We start from the raw sequence: 17,843 nt of genomic DNA, 5'->3' as shown, positions 1-17,843 counted from the left end.
ATCCAAAAACAAAACAGCCATCTTCCATCATGTGACATAAGGCATTGCTTATTCATCACAGATGGACTTCCCTTACATTATACAATGCCTCAAGCACACTTCAGCAGGAAAACATGTATTCTTCCTTAGTCCTGTCAATGTGCCCTGTTTTTCTACAGTTCAGGATCATGGTGCAAAAATGATTTTCCTCTGTTTCTAGTTTGATGTGCTTCCACTTCAAAGTTTATCACAGAGCAACTTGGGTGCGATAGTTTCACAGAGCAATTGCTTGTCCCAGATGCCAACAGTGCCTAAAATTGCTCAGATGTGCATCATGTGAGGAAACAAAAGAAGGGATACGCACCGGTCCAAAGACCTTGAGATTATTTTTATTCAATATATTTATTACAATTTCAAAATGCACTATAAATAATTTTTTATTTAATATACTCTGTTTTGAACTCTTTCGTTCTCTCAACTTCTCAGATTAGATTCCGGTATGAATACAAAACAATATATAAACCACATTACTAATCATATATTATTATATGTTTTCGTCTATCTGTCTCACAAGTTTAGAGAATAAATACTCTTCTCGAACTCACACCCTTATCATTAATTTATCCCTACTTGCCAAATTTATGACTTCAGCTTCTCACCCGTCTAGTTAATATATTCTGTCTAGCCTTCCAATCTTGGAAACGAATCCCTTACCTGTGGCAAGCACATTCTGTAGTCACATGCCTGCATCATCTGAGGGAATATTTGGATCCAATGTGCTAGCGCCATTTACTATTATTCAAATCTAAATCACACCCAGTCTCAGCACAGTATTGCCCCAAAGCTCTGGCCCTTTTATGAACTGTACCAGCAATAACTTCCATTCAGTTTTTAGTATTACTCACACATATGTTCTCTTTGTAGTTTAGCTTTTGCAGAATCAAAACCAGTCTACCTATTCAAGGAATAGTTGTTATATGCAAGGCTCTGGGAATTACATCTCATGCCTCCCTTCTGCAGATTTCAAAACCATAAGAAGACGTTTTCCAATCTTCAGTAGAATACAAAAGATAGCATTTGTTTAAAAGATAGAATCTGAATTGGACCAGTTATCTCTTACGCAGTTTATACAAAGTCACAAAATTAATGTGTCAAATTGAATCCATGACCACCCACGTGTGTGAAATATCTTTTCTGCTCCTTTATCCAGAGTGATAATTCTGGAAGATGACGTTGAAAAACTTGCTGGCTCCAAAGAGACACCAGAGCCAGAAGCGGAAGCTTACCACGTGCTAGAACAGAAGCTGAAGGTGATCCACCCGCACATGCAGGCAAGTAACAGCTGCTGGGAGGAGGCCAGCTACCAGGTGGAAAGAATGATTCGAAGACGACCCGAGAAAAAAGGTACCCACAAAAAGCTTTTACTCCAGCTCCCTAACTTTTTTAGTATCTGTGGAGACCATGCTTTGTTGCTGTGTTTTAAAAATATGGTGCTTCAGTTGTATACACATTTCAGTTGTGAAAGACCCCATTCACTTGCATTTACTGATGATCATGGCTTTAATGTAGGTCTCCAGTGCCTTTGATGTTTGTGTGGTAAATGGAGCGAGGTGTTGTCAAGTTATCATCAATTTGGAGTCTCGATGGGCCAGGCCATGAGAAAAGTGAACAATTTGGTGAAATGTTGGTGCCTCTGAATCGCCAGCATAGCTGGCAAAAGTCCGTCCTATGTACTTGCAGTTGCCTGGCGTGATTAAAGTCCTAACACTGTTGACTTTTTTGATGCTGCACCATTTTGGTAAATCTCCCCATTTTCTTAACAATAGTCCTGCCTCAATTTTCAGTTAAGCGGATTGGGGAAATCCAGAAAAAAATATTTTTCTTTATTGGAATTCCATTTGTCGAGCAACCTTTTTTTCGATTTGTTAAGTTGTCATTATTATAATTTTTCACAACTGATAACACTCCTCTGTGGTGCCTGGCTTTTTCCTTGTTTTGCGGTGATGTTCCTTGAGTATGACGCACCACTCTCACTAGAATGGAATGTCAGGCCTCTGCTGGGGACATCGGATGTGGTGAGAGATGGGCTGATCTCCAAACCTGGTGCCTGTACATTGGCAAAGAGGAAGCCCTTCCTGGAATATATGTACGTAGACATGAAGGAATGGTTAAGGAACAATTGATCAGTTCTAGCACTTCAGCTATTGTGCCAAATGTTGGCTTGTGTAATATGTTGACGGAGTTTCGGCTCAGGCACAGTTAATTACAAAAAGCGTTCATCTGGAACAAGAGATACAACAATGAATATTGCAAGGATCCATAAACACAGCGGAATCTGTGATTGGAACAACTGGTGACAAAAAAGAGACCAAAACACATGATGGGTAAAGTATTAGTTACATGAACCTAGGTCAGTAACACTTTCTTTTGAACTCAATTTTGAGTTGACTAGTCTGCGCTCCTCTAATAGTGTGCCAACGGCCATGCACAGCAGGGTTTGGCCTTGGGCTTAGCTAAGGCGTATGCCCACACCTTCGCAGGTGACCCTTCACCTTTTATACTTGACCCTGTACCCTTTAACATTAACTTTATACCTATGACCCTGTAGTCTTAACCCGCTTTACTCTTGCTCCCTGTATCCTTTCGGCTCTACTCTTAAACCTATAACCTGTACCCTTATAACCATCACCCTTACCTTTCACAGTGCATCCTGTACCTGTAACCCTGTACTCTTTACTATTAAAAACGCACTCTTAATCCTATGTCTTTGTGTCTTTAGCCTTGCACGATGTCCCCTTGACTCTGGACTCTAAACCATGTATCTCTAATGTTGTGTGCTTAATCCTGTACACTTCATCCTTTAGCCTGTACTCCCATCCATGACCCTGCATCCTTTACCGTGTATCATATACTTTTAACCCTGCTCCCTTAGCTCTCTAATCTGTTCCTGTAACTCTGTACCCTGTTCAGTTAGTCCTTTACTCTTGATCTTGTACCCATTGCCCTCTACTCTTAGTCCTGTGCCACTGACCTGAACCCCCTAGCTCAATGCCATTTTAACTTACTTTTAATTTGCGGTATAGCTGCACTCGGAGACTACAGTGTATTGTAATGCAGTGTTTGTGGCATCGATGTAATGAATCTCGCCCGTGAAGGTTGGTGTCTTCTAAGAGTGCGGTATCCTCCCTCGCAGCCTGGCGGCGCCTGTCACATACCACGCGATGCTCAGTAGCGCGTGCCACGGCTGCTGCGCAACGCATGGGGGCCAAAGAAGGGACCCAGAGGATGCGGGCAGCGGGATGGCGGTCTTCATCACGTCTGAGTCAGAGCCCGCATTTTCCAACTCCGGTGCATGTGGAACCAGCTGGAGTGTGCATGGCCCGTGGAGGCGGGATTAGCCACAAGCAGAGACTCGCTGAAGCTTTTCCGATTCTGCTTCCCGGCAGAAAAACAAGAGCGAGCGATCAGACACCCGTCTCTACCCACTGAATGTAATCCTACAACAGGGTTGTGCCCTGGCTGCTTTGATTCCGGAGTGGCACCTGCATTGCCCGGGCTCGTCCGATGCAGGACTGCGTCTACAGACCCGGACCTGCCTCCGGAATCCGGCGGCCGGGGAACGGAGACGGACTTGGTTAAATCGTTTCCAGATAACCAGGAAACAATTACAAACATTTACAATGTATGCAGAATGCAAGACCTAGACACGGAGTGCGCTCCAAGTCTACAGCTTGCCTACAAATTCACACATCCAAATGTGTTTACAAGCAACAGAAAAAACAAATTAAGATTGACTTTTGCTTCCGCTTGCATTAGCTTGACTTCGTGATTCAAGCTACGACAGCCGCTTTACTGATTGCTTTACTAATTTAGTTTGTTTCTGTCACATTCACGTCTTCTGTCCTTATTTATTCATAATTCATACTTAATATGGAAATATTTTCTATTCCGATTGCAGCCCTGTTTGTCCGCGCATAGTGTACCATCATCGCGGCACTCGTGGCTCCTGCGTGGAGTTTTGCAGACTGACCATTGCCGCGTTTTTAGATAAAACAACCCCAGGGACTCCCTACGGCCGAAAAGCTGTGCTTCCATGGGGGAGTCAAACGCCTCTTTTCAGTCAGCCCAAAACCCATCTAATCCGAGGTGAGAGGTGGAGCGTTCACTCTCAGAATCAAGCTACGTGGCTCATGTAGAATCACACATGAAGAAGAAAGGCGGCATTACGCAAGCTTTTGCACCTACATGCTTTATTCCTTAGTGTCTGAATTGCCCACAGATAGATGGGTGAGCAAACTGCACTTGTTCATCAGTCGCTTTTGCCTCCACAAAGGACAGTCAACAGTCCTTCACTGAGTGTCTGTCTATGGTGCACACAACCACAGTGCTTCTGCCTGCCTTTCTGAAAGCGTGTGCTGAGCAAGCTGCCCCCAATGTCTTTATGAAGGGTTTGTTGTTCCCTTTTAAAGGACAGATGCATACGGGCTGGTCAAGACACCCTCAGGGCCCTAGTCATAAGGCCTTCCTTACGGCAATACGATTGGAGGCCACCGCAGTCATTGCTTTCACTCTCGCATGGCCATATTTCCACATGTCCCAGGGCTCTTCTCTCATTTATCCTGTAAGGATGGCCATGCAGTTGCCATACAGCCGGTATTGCAGGTGTGCTTGTGAAGGCCTCACATCTTCCACACGGCCACCACTGTCATCGCACCCGAACTAGGACATACAATCAACTCCTCCCACATATCCGGCACCTGCCCTGACGACTGGAAACGCGCAGAGGTTAAACCCCTCCTCAAGAAACTAACGGCCGACCCAACTGACCTGAAGAACTACCGGCCCATCTCTCTCCTCCCTTTCGCAGCCAAAGTCACTGAAAGACTCGTGAATGCCCAGCTGACTGCCTTCATCGAAGAAAACTGCATCCTAGATGGTTCCCAGTCTAGCTTCAACAGCAACCACAGCACCGAGACTGCCCTCCTCACAGCCACCGACCACATCCGCATGCTGCTAGACCAGGGACACACCGCAGCCCTCATCCTCCTAGACCTCTCCGCAGCCTTCGACGCCATCGCACACTAGCTGCCAGACTCCACATTTCAGGAATACAGGGATCCGCCCTCGACTGGATCCAATCCTTCCTCCTGGCAGAACCCAGAGGATCAGACCTCCACCCCTCTTCCTCTCCGACCCCACTGACAACGCCTCCTGGGAGTACCCCAAGGATCTTTACTAAGCCCGACGCTCTTCAACATCTACATGGCCCCCATCGCCGCCAACGTCAGACAGCACAGGCTTAGCATCGTATCCTACGCCGACGACACCCAACTTATCCTCTCCCTCACCAAGAACCCAGAAATCACCAGACTCGGCTTCCACGAAGGAATGAGAAGCGTAGCAGCCTGGATGAAGGACAACTGCCTAAAGCTCAACTCCGAGAAGACCGAGGTCCTCATCCTCGGACCCTGCACCTCTGCCTGGGACAACACCTGGTGTCCCCCCGCCCTCGGGAGCCCACCCACCCAAACAGACCACGCTCGGAACCTCGGCATAATCCTCGACTCCTCCCTCTCCATGAACCGTCAGATCAACGCCGTCTCCACCAGTTTCAACTGCCTCCGCATCCTCCGTAAGACTTTCAAATGGATCCCCCCGACTGCAGAAAGACCGTCACCCACGCACTCATCACCAGCAGACTCGACTACAGCAACGCCCTCTACGCCGGAATCAACAAAACTCTTCTAAGCAAGCTCCAAACGAACCAGAATGCTGCCGCCAGGCTCGTCCTAGGGACACCGCGCTACGAACATATGACCCAACACCTGCGAAACCTCCAGTGGCTCCCCATCGAGAAGAGGGTCACCTACAAACTCCTCACTCGTGCCTACAAATCCCTCAACAACATCATACCTAGATACCTCAACGACTGAGTATGTTTCCACGTACCTAAGAGGAACCTCTGCTCCGCTGACCTCGCCCTGGCAGAGGTCCCCCACATCCTCAGAAGCAGAACGGGCGGGAGAGCTTTCTCCTACATCGCAGCCAAAACCTGGAACAAGCTCCCGGTCAACATCAGACGCTCCCCAACCCTCCACACATTCAGGAAGGACCTCAAGACCTGGCTCTTCGACTGACCCGGAGCTGTTCTCACCCCCCCCCCCGCGCCTTGAGACCCTCACGGGTGAGTAGCGCACTCTATAAACCACTGATTGATTGATTGATTGAAGGCCTCTGTTTCAATAATCTATTACCTGGTCGTGCTGGGTGCAGTTAAGCACTATCAGTGGCACCTGCGCTTGTGCCCTGCATGCTTTACATCACAGAGTAACAGATGTGCTCTTTTAGGAAGGCTGGATAATTTGCTGTTAGGTGAGTTAAGTTAGACATGAGCTACGTTTGTGGTGGGTAGGTTGCGTCTGTGTCTTTCATACTGACCATAGGCACGACGAGATCAGTGGTTGTATGGCTCCGAAATTTGGACTTAGTTAAAAGATATTTGCACTATGTGACCATTGAAACAGCGCATTTATATTTTGTTATATCAGCTAGACTGAGCAAATATCTTGTGCTTAAGCTGCAACAATTCTTGAATCTTGAATTGGCTAAAGCGATTTTAAGTTTCCGTAGATGTTTTGGGGTTTCAGAGCAGCAATCAGACAGTGGCAGAACTCCTTTCTGACTTTTCCATTGTTGAGGCCTGCGTAAAAGTCTGTTTGGGCAAACGCAATTTTGGGGAGAGTTTCTTTTAATATATCTTCGACATCCTTACTTAGTTTTACACTTTGGTTACTTTAGGTAGGTCACTACTCCTTCTTTTTGGGAGACAACCTTTACTATGTAGGCCTTTAACACACAGGTAACCTTTTGTACCTTTACAGATCAGTACCTTGCCAGACCGGTCCCTTTTACCCCCTAAATAACATAATTTTCATGTTATTTAAAAATCGTTTAGGTGCGGGGAGAGGTAAAGGGAGGTAATAGTGATTTTAGTATACAAGGGTGGGTAGAGGTACAAAGGCGTGTTGGAATTATAAAAAAAAGAATTTATGTCTATATGTGTGTGTAAGTGGATAGACAAACGCACACACATTTATATGCACATACACACATACACATATATAAATACATATATAAAAAAAAATGTGCGGTAAAGGTTCACAATGCAATGCCACGTATTGTACAGGACAACTTGTGGTGTTACATGCATGGTAATGTCATGCGTTATAAAGACATAGCCCCCTTTTTTTTAAGTGAGTTCATTTAGTTATGCTAATGTTCGTGTTAGTGTATGGCAGTCACCAGTGTGGCGTGTGTGTTTTTTTTTTTTTTTTTTTTTATAAGCACCAACACGATAAGTGCTTTGAAATTATTATCCCTGTAGTTTAAATTTGTTGACAAGTAAACCTCCTCCTTAACGAAAAAGAAGAAACAGTAAAACATAACATTTAGTGAGATGCTGCATTATGGATGCTGACATTTGCAATTGTATACGGACAACCTTGAAAATTGTTGATAAATTGTTCATTGTACATCAAGCCATTTATTCATGTGTCTTTTCCAGCACTTGGAGGCCGCTCTCCTGTCAAATGTGCATTATACAAGTGTTAGTAATCAATTCATTTACGCTGTGTTTTGTTCTGCAGCGGCTACTTTGCATTTCCAATGAGGAAAATGTTCTTGTAATGATCAATTATTTCTGATAATGTAGGAATGTTAAACAATTGACTATTAAACTATTGATTTGCACATACCACAAACTAGAGACAATTTAGGTTGTAGTGTGCGCTGTGTAAATAGGCGCATTTATATTACCATCTACTGAATTTTCAGTGGCTTCTACTAAGAATTCTGTGTTAGCGCTTATCACAAAATGTGCTTAACTATCTAATATGATCTTTCTGCTATCTACGGTCCCAATTAATGCGCAACCTAGCTGTTTGTGTGTGTATACATATATAGTGTATTGCCTAGCACAACAGACGGCAACCGTGAGGTTTCAGCTTTTCACAGATACACAGTTCTGTGACGGGCTGGTGATAAAGACCAAATATGTTCTAATGTAAATGGAAGTGTAGTGACAGATTGGAGCAAACCTTTCTAAAAGATGTCCTTTATATATTTAACGTGCTTCAAGAGACAGATTTGGATAACACCAATCCACTTTGAAGGATAGATCTTCTTGTTTCTTCCTTTAATAATTAACCCTCAAGTTTAATGCCATAATCATTTTAAACACATAGCTAAAATGTCAGTTTGTTTTAGGAAGTAAAAGGCTAAGTTGGTGCATTTGAAGTAGGCAGAGGATGGAATGATCTGGTTTTTGTTTAAGATGTGGCTAAAAAGTTGTGGAGTTAGCTAAGAAACCAAAAATAATAATTTTTTAAAACAAATAGTATTGTCTTGATCTTTTCAAAAATAACAAATCAAGCTGATCCATTGCTTACGTGAGATGTCAATATTAAAGTTAATCATTCATTTTTATCTCAAACAATCTCTTACCACTTGTTTTTACTTTATTAAGACAACTTCACAGGTCCATGTGAGAATTCCCATTGTACACCAGTACCTGTGACCTCCCCTCCCCTCCACATAGAGGACAAGGATCCCATTCCAGAAGAACAGGTAAGAACATTTGAGGCAACTATTCCACATATCCGGACTGTCTAGAATATTTAGGTCAATCCCGGTATGCAGCTCCCAACTTGGGTTACTGGTTGAGGGGGGTGAAACCCTACTCGAGCAACAACCACAATTCTTGTCAGGATGAAACCCAAGTGTTAGAAATGGGGTTCTCTAATTGGCAGAGGTATGCACCTATGTCCAAGTAGGGACTCTTCCTTCTAGTCAGAGTAAGGGAGTTACAGACGTTAGATTACCTCCTGCTCACCTCCTTGGCACGAGCAGACAGGCTTATCCCACAGGCAATGTGTAAAGTATTTGTACCCAAACACACAGTAACACAGGGAAGACACCACAAATGGACACCACACCAGTTTAGAAAAATAAAGTATCTTTATCTAAACCAAACAAGACCAAAACAACAAAAATTCAACATACATGTACCAAGATATACTTTTAGAATGGTTACTTCAAAAATAGACCTTGTAGAAACAAAATAGCTCCACCTGGGGCTATTATGACATCGTGACAGGTATAAATCCAAAGTACGACGCTGACCGCGAGGTGCGCGGGTTGTGCATGGAGTCAGACGGACCCCCTAAACAACAGTACCTTGGAAACTAAGTCAACAGACGATCACAGTGTCATGGAGGTTAGGCGTCGGTGCTGAGGCGAAGCCGGTTGCCATGGGGGAGGTGAGTCATTGAGTCTAGGACTGGGGAAGTTAGGTTGCGTCGGTTCCTGTGAGGCGATACAAAGTTGAAGAGGTCAAAAAGTCACCCTCGTCGGTTATAGGCTTTGCGATGCAGGCGCTGGTGGTGACGGCGTCGGTGTAAGCGCTGGCGTCGGGAAGGCCGATGACTCCAGGTGTCAAAGGGTATCAGAACTGCGGTGCAGGCAGGACGGTGCGTGGTGCACTTTATGAGCGGTGCCCCCGGCTTTGTTGCAGGTCGTGGCATAAATGGCGGCGGCGCTGATGGTGTTAGTTGTTTTTCTTGCTTTGCAGCACCAACCACACAATTTGCAGGGCCCAGGAACTGGAATTGGTGCTCTTTTTAATACAGGAGCCCACAGAGGAGTCCCGGTGCTGGTCAGTGGGTGCAGGTGAAGTCTTTGTGGCCCTGAGACTTCAGAACAGGAGGCCAGCACACACAGGCCCTTGGAGATTCTTCTTCAAGCAGGTTCACAGCAAAGTTGCAGTCCCTGTCCGCTCCTTGGCAGAAGCAGCATCTTTAGGCCAACCCAGCAAAGCACACACAGCAAAGGGGCAGTACGCCTCCTTACAGTTCTCCAGTTCTTCTCCTTGAAGAGGTTCCTCTTGAGCCCAGAAGTGATCTAATTTCCTGGGGTTTATGGTCCAATACTTATACCCCATTTTCTCTTTGTCCTTTTTGTTGCAAGGGACTCTGAGTCCAGTCCAAACCAGTTCTGCCGTCTCTGGTGCAGCACGACAACAGGAGGTGGGGACAGCATTGCGCAAATGAGACACAGCCTATTCAGGTGCAAGTGAAACTCCTCCCACCACTCTAAATGCAGCCATGGTCTATTCAGTCCAGCTGTGAGTTACCCAGGAAAGGCAGGACCCATTTGTGACTCAACCCCTCTTGTGGCTCTTTCTACAGTGAATGCACATCCCCAGCTTCTGTCACTCCAAAACCAGAAAGTGAATGCAAAAACAGCTGAGGCACACAGAATGGTTAAACAAGAAAATGCCTACTTTCTAAAAGTGGCAGTTTAAAACACACAATTTAAAAACCATCTCCTTAAAAAGATGTGTTATTAAATTCTGAGTTCAGAGAGCCTAAACTCCATATCTCTATCTCTTCCCAATGGAAAGTTCTACTTGTTGGATGTTACAAAGCAACTTCCATGTTAGCCTAAGGGACTGATATCCTTTCAATAGTGAAAAACGAATTTGACAGTATTTCATTACCAGGACATGTAAAACACACCAGCACATGTCCTACCTTTTACATACACTGCACCCTTCCCATAGTACCTTGGGCCTACCTGAGGGGCGCCTTACATGTAAGAAAAGGGAAGGTTGAGGCCTGGCAAGTGGGTGCACTTGCCAGGTCGACATGGCAGTTTAAAACTGCATGCGCAGACACTACAGTGGTAGGTCTAAGATAGATTTACAGGGCTACCTGGGTGTCACAAGCAGTGCTACAGGCCCAATAGTAGCATTTGATTTACAGGCCCTGGCACACTCAGTGCACTTCACTGGGGACTTACCAGTCAATCAAATATGCCAATTAGGAATAACCAATCGTATAAAACATTTATACTGACAGCGTATGCACTTTAGCACTGATTAGCAGTAGTAAAGTGCCCAGAGTGCTAAAGCCAACAAAAACAGGTCAGGAAAAAATAGGAGGAAGAAGCAAAACGTTTGGGGATACCCCCCAAAAAAGCAAGAGTGTAGAGTATTTATGCAGTACATAACCACAAATAAAGTGAAAACACAACACAAGAAAAAATCCCACACCAATTTAGAAAAATAAAGTCAAATGTAATACATTAATTGAGACCCAAATGACAAAAATCCAGTGAGTAGATCCGGAGATATGCAATTTTAAAGATTTAAGTGAAAATATTGCCCAACAGCACAAGGCGCCAACTGTGGTTGTCTGGTCTCGCCAGACTCCGACAAAGTCACAAGTTCAGACCAACTACAATTGAGTGTGGGACTAAGTTAGGCCTGCTCAACAAAGTACTTTAAATCTTGGTTGTGAAGCGTTGCAAGATCCCACATCAAGGTTCGTTGCTCAGCCGCGGTTCCTATGGGCTTCGGGTGGCAATGTATGGTCCAGCGTCGAGTATGTCTAGCGCAGCGGTTGTTCTGATGAAGCCATCAACAATGCTTATGTTGCGAGGTCCTGCGTCATCATCGAGGATGCCGTGGAACGAGACTTGCAATGTAAAATTCTCCATCTTGGATGTGTCGCATAGCAGCAGTTCTGAGTAGCTGTGGTCTACGATGCAAGGTCCCGAGCCAGGGATGCGTTGCGCAGCAGCGTTTTTGCCCAAGAGACCACAGCTGGGCTGGCAGAACACCTTCAGGCCCATTTCCAAGTGTCTAGGACTGACTTGGACCCCACTTCGGGGGGCTACCTCACAGCAAACCGGGTCCAGGTGCTAGGTTCAAGGTAGTTGGAGCCTTTTCGGTCTCTGAGGCTCTGACCAGGAGGCTAGTCAACTAGCCCTTGAAGTAACTGGTGGTCCCAGGTTCAGGATTCAGGTCCTGTCCTTTTTACTCAGGCAGCAGAGCATCAGAGAAGCAGTCCTTCTTGCAGCATAGCAGTCCCTCTGAGTCTCCCAAAGGTCCAGATGTGTACTGAATTGGGTCTGAGGGTCCACTTTTTATGCCTGGTGCCCGTTTTGGAGTAGGAGGAGGTTCGGGAGGTTTCTACCCCCAAAGGTGTTTGGAATTTCCCGCCAGCTTGTCTAGGGGCACAAAAGACTACTGTGAAACCCTCTGTGAGTGTGCTGAGGCTCAGACTTTGTAATATACAAGTGGGGTAGGTGACAGCTCTGCCCTCCTATCAAGTTTGTATCGCTGTCTGACAGCAATACACAAAGACCAACTGCCAGCTACACCTATTCATGTGTCCCAGGATACAGGCCACAGGCATCAGATGGTTAGGATAAGAAAATGCCAACTGTATCAAAGTGCCACTTTCAGAATTGTAATTTAAAATCTGACTTTACCATTAAAGATGGTTTTAAATACAAGTCTTTAGACATCAAACTCGACATTCCTACCTGCTCTCAATTAAAAGTTATCAATTATTAAATGTAATAAGAAAACCCAGTGTAATCCTATGGTGCTTTGTCCACTGGGGAAGAGTCATTACAATAGATCAGGCTTTTGGGTGATATGAGAGGGTGGTATTACAGTGAGTATCTGCCTTCAAAGAAAGTACACATTTTTGGGTTTCTAAACTGACTGCTGTCCTGTCACATAAACCCAGTCTTGCTCCAAATAGAGGCATCTATTTCTGATGCGAGTACTGCACCACAAAGTGGTATTTTCACATTGTGGTCTTTCCAAACCAGGTGGTCAAGGTGAGGGCAGGGAGCACATTGCCAGCATTTAACTATTCATTTAGTTATTGTAGGTTCGAGTGAACTGCTCTCACACCAGATTTGGAGCGATGGAGATAGTGAACATCACTTTGGAAAATGTGAAAATTCACAGAGCGCAGCTTTGGATCCACGTCGAAGGGTGTGGACTATGGAGAGCAGGATATCTGGAATCTGGGATAGCACTATATGGATCTAGTGACCTTACTCCAATGCTGCTTTTTGCACCAAGATGTGGCTTGCATGGATCCAAAACTCTGAAATAGCTCTCACGCACCTGTAAGTGGTGCTGGCTCCATCTTGGTGCACAAAGCAGCATTGGAGTAAGGTCTCTAATACACTGGAGCTATTCAGATGGTGAGGAATCAGCAGGCAGATCTAGTATCCACAAAAAAGATAAAGTTTCCGGAAGCAAGTAACATTTTCATTCTGACAACTTCTTAGAAACACATCTACTTTAGGAACTAATTGAAACACCAAGGGAAATCTAGGAAGGATCACTGTCTTGCTCAAAGCGTCTCCGCCCATAACCAACAATGGAAGCATAAGACAAAATTCCACTGATCCCATCTTCGAAGTTAGGTCCTTAAGTGTTGTGTGCTCATCTGCGTCTACTCAGAGGTAGACTCTAAGTTGCTAACTCCCAAAAAAGAGTGTATCAGTTTACATAGCAAGTATCTTTATTAGGTTAGGTTTTGATACAAATCTTTCAGTTATGCAAATGTCTAGGATTAGTTAACCTTATAGGTGGTACCATTTGGCTGTTTTGAATAAATATATGGATACCCAGCATTAGAATTAATTGTATAGTATTGCCTGTCATTGATTAGTATGGTATGGTTTGGCGTGTCATTGTATAGTATGGTATGGAATGGCTTGTCATTGTATGGTATGGTATGCACTGTTATTGCCTAGTATGGTAAGGTACATGCTGCGATTATATAAAACATGCAGTGGCAAGAACTACTTTTGTGGCTACAGTGTGCGCAAAGAAGATAAACATTGGAGAAATACATGCAGTTGCACAGACTGCTTTAGTGAAAAGCTAAAATTGCTTGTTGAAAAAAAGGAAATGCTTTTAAGCATTAAACAAGTCCGTGGGTACAAGATCATCCTGAAGGATCTGAAAGCAATGTTGTAGTAAAAATTGCACTAGGAAAACAAACTAAGTATATTTAAGCATTTAAATAAATCTGTTCCCACAGTATCGCCATGGAGCTTTCAAACATTAAATAAGTCCATGGCTACAGTGTAAGCGCAGAGAAGAGGCCCAGAAGACAAAAACATGCAGTTTCACAAACTGCTTTCTGTGGCTACATTGTTAACGCAGAGAAGAGGCACAGAAGAGATAAACATGTAGTCCCACAAACTTCTTTAATTAAAAAGTAAAATTGCATGTTGAAAAGAAGGAAAATTCTTTTAAACAATAAACTCCATAGCCTCAGTGGCGCTTTTAGAATATAAGAACAACGTTGTAATAAAGATTGCATTTGGTAAACAAATAAAGTGCTTTTGAAAATTAACCCCATCGCTGCTAGGCCTTTTCCCCCCCCCCGTGCTAAGCCTATTTGGCTATTTGTGGTAGTCCGCGCTTAGGCCCCTGTAACTTTTTGACCACATAAGGTATCCATGCCAAATTTGCGTCCTTTTTTTCCAACATCATGGGGATTCTAAAGGTACCCAGGGTTTGTGGATTCCCCTGGACGGGACCCAGAAATTAGCCAAAATACAGCAAATATATATTTTTTTTTTAGGAAAAATGTGAATAAAGGGCTCCAGATGAAAGCGTCTAGTTTTTCCCCTGAAAATGGTATCCAGAAAGGGGTTGTGGTGCTGAAATCACCATCTTCCCAGCTTTCAGGGACAAGCAGACTTTTCTCGGAAAACCAAACTATTTTACACAGTTTTGGCATTTTTCTAGGACATAGCCTATTTTTGCTATTTTTTGTGCTTTCAACTTCCTTCCAGTTAATGGTAGAAATGGGTATGAAAGCAATAATGGATCCTGGAGAGCTATACATTTTAGGAAAGTAGACGAACTTCTGAATTCAGCAAGGGGTCATTTGTGTAGATCTTTCAAGGTTTCTTCATAGAAACTAACAGTTAAATATAGGAAAAATTGAGAATTGTTTGAAAAAAACAGCCATTTGTTTCAACGTTTTCACCTGTAACTTCTTCTAATTATGACAGCTGTATGAAAGCAATATACTGTTACATTTGCTGGACTTTTCTGGTTGTTGGGATATATAGGACTTGTAGGTTCACCAATAACCCGACGAACCCAGAGCCAATAACTGAGTAGCATCTTGCAATGGTTTTTTATTATCTACCGGGTATATAGCAATTATTTTGGGAAAATGTACACATGGAAAAATTGGTATAAAAGACACCTATGTATTTCTGAAATGGGAACAAAATATAGAGTTTAGAAACAGTAGATATTTGCACATTTCCAAAATTGGTAGTACCCATACTAGCATGAGAATTATAGGTCATTTTTTAAAATGACTTATTTTTTACACATTGTCTTTCTTTTGGAAGGGAGAAATGCATCGAAAGTCAATAGGTAATAACAGTTGCTCTACAATTCTGTGTTGCCCTAAGTCTCCCGAGAAAAATGGTACCTCACTTGTGTGGGTAGGCCTAGTGCCCGCGACAGGAAACGGCCCAAAATGCAACGTGGGCACACCACATTTTCACACTGAAAAGTTACCCTTTTTTGCAAAGTGCCTAGCTGTAGTTTTTAACCCTAGCTCTGCCGGGACATAGGAAAACCTAGCAAACTTTATACATTTTTGAAAACTAGACACCCAGGGGAATCAAGGATGGGGTGACTTGATTGGCTCTCACGAGGTTCTGTTACCCAAAATCCCTTGCAAACCTAAAAAATTGTCCAAAAAAACACATTTTCCTCACATTTCTGTGGTGGAACGTTCTGGAATCTGCGTGGATCCACAAAATTCCACCCACCTCGTGTTCCCCAAAGTCTTCCGAGAAAAATGGTACCTCACTTGTGTGGGTGGGCCTAGTGCCCGCGACACAAAAAACGGCCCGAAACACAAGGTGGACACACCACATTTTCAGAGTGAAAAATGACCCTTTTTTTGCAAAGTGCCTAGCTGAAGTTTGTGAACCCTAGCTCTGCCGGCTCCTATGGAAACCTAGCAAACCTATACATTTTTAAAAACTAGACACCCAGGGGATGCTAGGGAGGTATGGCTTGCGTGGATACCCCAAAGTTTTCTTATGTCGAATCCCCTGTAAACCTCAAATTTAGCTGAAAAAATCACTTTTTCCACACATTTTTGTGTGGGGAAGTTGTGGCATCACCGGGCTGACACAAATGTCCTACCACCCAGCATTCCCCCAGGTCTCCCGATAAAAATGGTGCCTCACTCGTGTGGGAGTCCCAAGTACCCGCGACAGGCAAGGGCCCAAAACGTATTGAGGCAACCTCAAAGTTGCCTATCGCATAACGACCTGGTTTTGCAAGCGGGGGTCACCTGGGTTTTTGGCCCTGGGCTCACCGGCCACCTTGGGAAACCTATCAAGCCTGCACATTTCAGAAAACTAGACACCCGGGGCATTCCAGGGAGGTATGGCTACTGCCCCCATCTGCCCCGCAGGGGGAGCAGAAAGGCTGTAATTTAGGCGGGGGGGCATTGGCTAATTGTGGCGGGGGGCATTGGCTTGCCCGTTTTTGGCAGCCCCCACCCAATTAAAATTACCCCCGAAACAAAGTTCTACCCGTCGTCATCCTTCATCGGAAGAGATCCCCAAACCACCATGACTTATTATTAATGATAGACTATTGTTTTATATTTGTAATTATATATATATATATATATATAACAGAAAAAACCATAGGTTTCAGGCACGTTATAGTTAGGAATTAGCATTTAAAAAACCTCAGAAATTCACTGAAAAAACCATAGGTTTCAGGGGTGTTATAGTTAGCTGGACTTTTCACTTGTACAAAACCATTGAAATTCCCCCGTTATAGTTAGTTCAGCTAACTATAACTCGCGCGCCCGCAATGCACTGCTGATGACGTCACATATTACATCACTCATGACATGGTCAGTGACATCACTCATGACATCACTGATGACATCTCAAATGACATCACTGATGACATCATCCAGTGAATGTGTGTTATTCTGAAAATTAAATATGTTTTATATATGTATATCTCAAGGTCGATGGAAGAATAAATGGGTATATAAGTGTCTAAATGGATGATTTGTTTTTGAAAAATTGATTGTGTAACTGACTGATTAAGTGTATCATAGTGAATACATGGCTTAGTGAGTAATGTTTAAATATGTAAATATCTGTATCAGTCTCTCACTTTGTGTATAAGTGGCTGCATGGGTTGGTGAGTAGCTACATGGGTGTCTATATAGGTTATTAGTTGGTTTTTTGAGTATCAGTCTGAGTGTCTGCATGGTTCGGTGGGGGGTATTACGTAGTGCATAGGTGCATGAATGAGTGACTCACTGTTTGTATGTGTTGAACACAGTATGTGTGCAGGACTGTATGGGTGGATGAGTGTGTGTATGGGTGTGTTAGTGAGTGAATGACTGTCTCAATAGTGTCTTTATGAGTAACTACATATGTTTTAAACTAGTATATGTGACTATTGGTGTATATATGTGAGTATATGTGAGAGTGAGAGATTGAAAGAGTTCCTGTATGAATAAGTATGTGTTTCTATAAGTGATTGTTTAAAAGACTAAGTATGTGTAAGTTTCCGTAGAAGTAAGTGTGGTGGTGTGTGTATAACTGTATATGCAAGTAAATGTATGTTTGATTCTTTATTAGCATGAGTGACTATGTGTGTGAGTAACTCTATGGATGAGTGGCATTGTGTAACAGGATGTATAGGTGTATGAGTACATATGATGAGTGAGTACATGTATGAGTGACTGTATTGGACTGTTGGTGAATGAGTGGATGTGTATGTGGATCTTAGAATTACTGAAGAGGTTGTTGTAACTGGTATTGGTATGTCCATTGTTTTGAAAATTTTAGTCTCTATTTTTGAATGTGTGTATCAAAGGTTATATTAGGGTGAGAGGAGGTCTGCCACTCTATCACAAGGATGATGTCATCAGTGATGTCATCAGTGATGTCATTTGAGATGTCATCAGTGA

At 43.6% G+C, this 17,843-nt stretch overlaps 1 protein-coding gene across 5 annotated transcripts in view; it reads left to right on the top strand.

Moving 5' to 3' along the window:
- VEZT (vezatin, adherens junctions transmembrane protein) overlaps nt 1-17,843 on the top strand; it is a 222,349-nt gene that overhangs the window by 159,175 nt on the left and 45,331 nt on the right. For all 5 annotated transcript variants that reach the window (XM_085653385.1, XM_085653384.1, XM_085653383.1 and 2 more), the window contains exons 9-10: nt 1,190-1,383; nt 8,504-8,604. In XM_085653385.1, coding sequence (XP_085509511.1) covers nt 1,190-1,383; nt 8,504-8,604 — 295 coding nt within the window. The remainder of the gene's footprint in view (nt 1-1,189; nt 1,384-8,503; nt 8,605-17,843) is intronic.

Source organism: Triturus cristatus, chromosome 4_1, assembly GCF_964204655.1.
Source record: "Triturus cristatus chromosome 4_1, aTriCri1.1, whole genome shotgun sequence".
Lineage (NCBI taxonomy): Eukaryota > Metazoa > Chordata > Amphibia > Caudata > Salamandridae > Triturus > Triturus cristatus.
The sequence above is the reverse complement of the archived record's forward strand: the minus strand, read 5'-3'. Positions and strand labels throughout refer to the sequence as shown.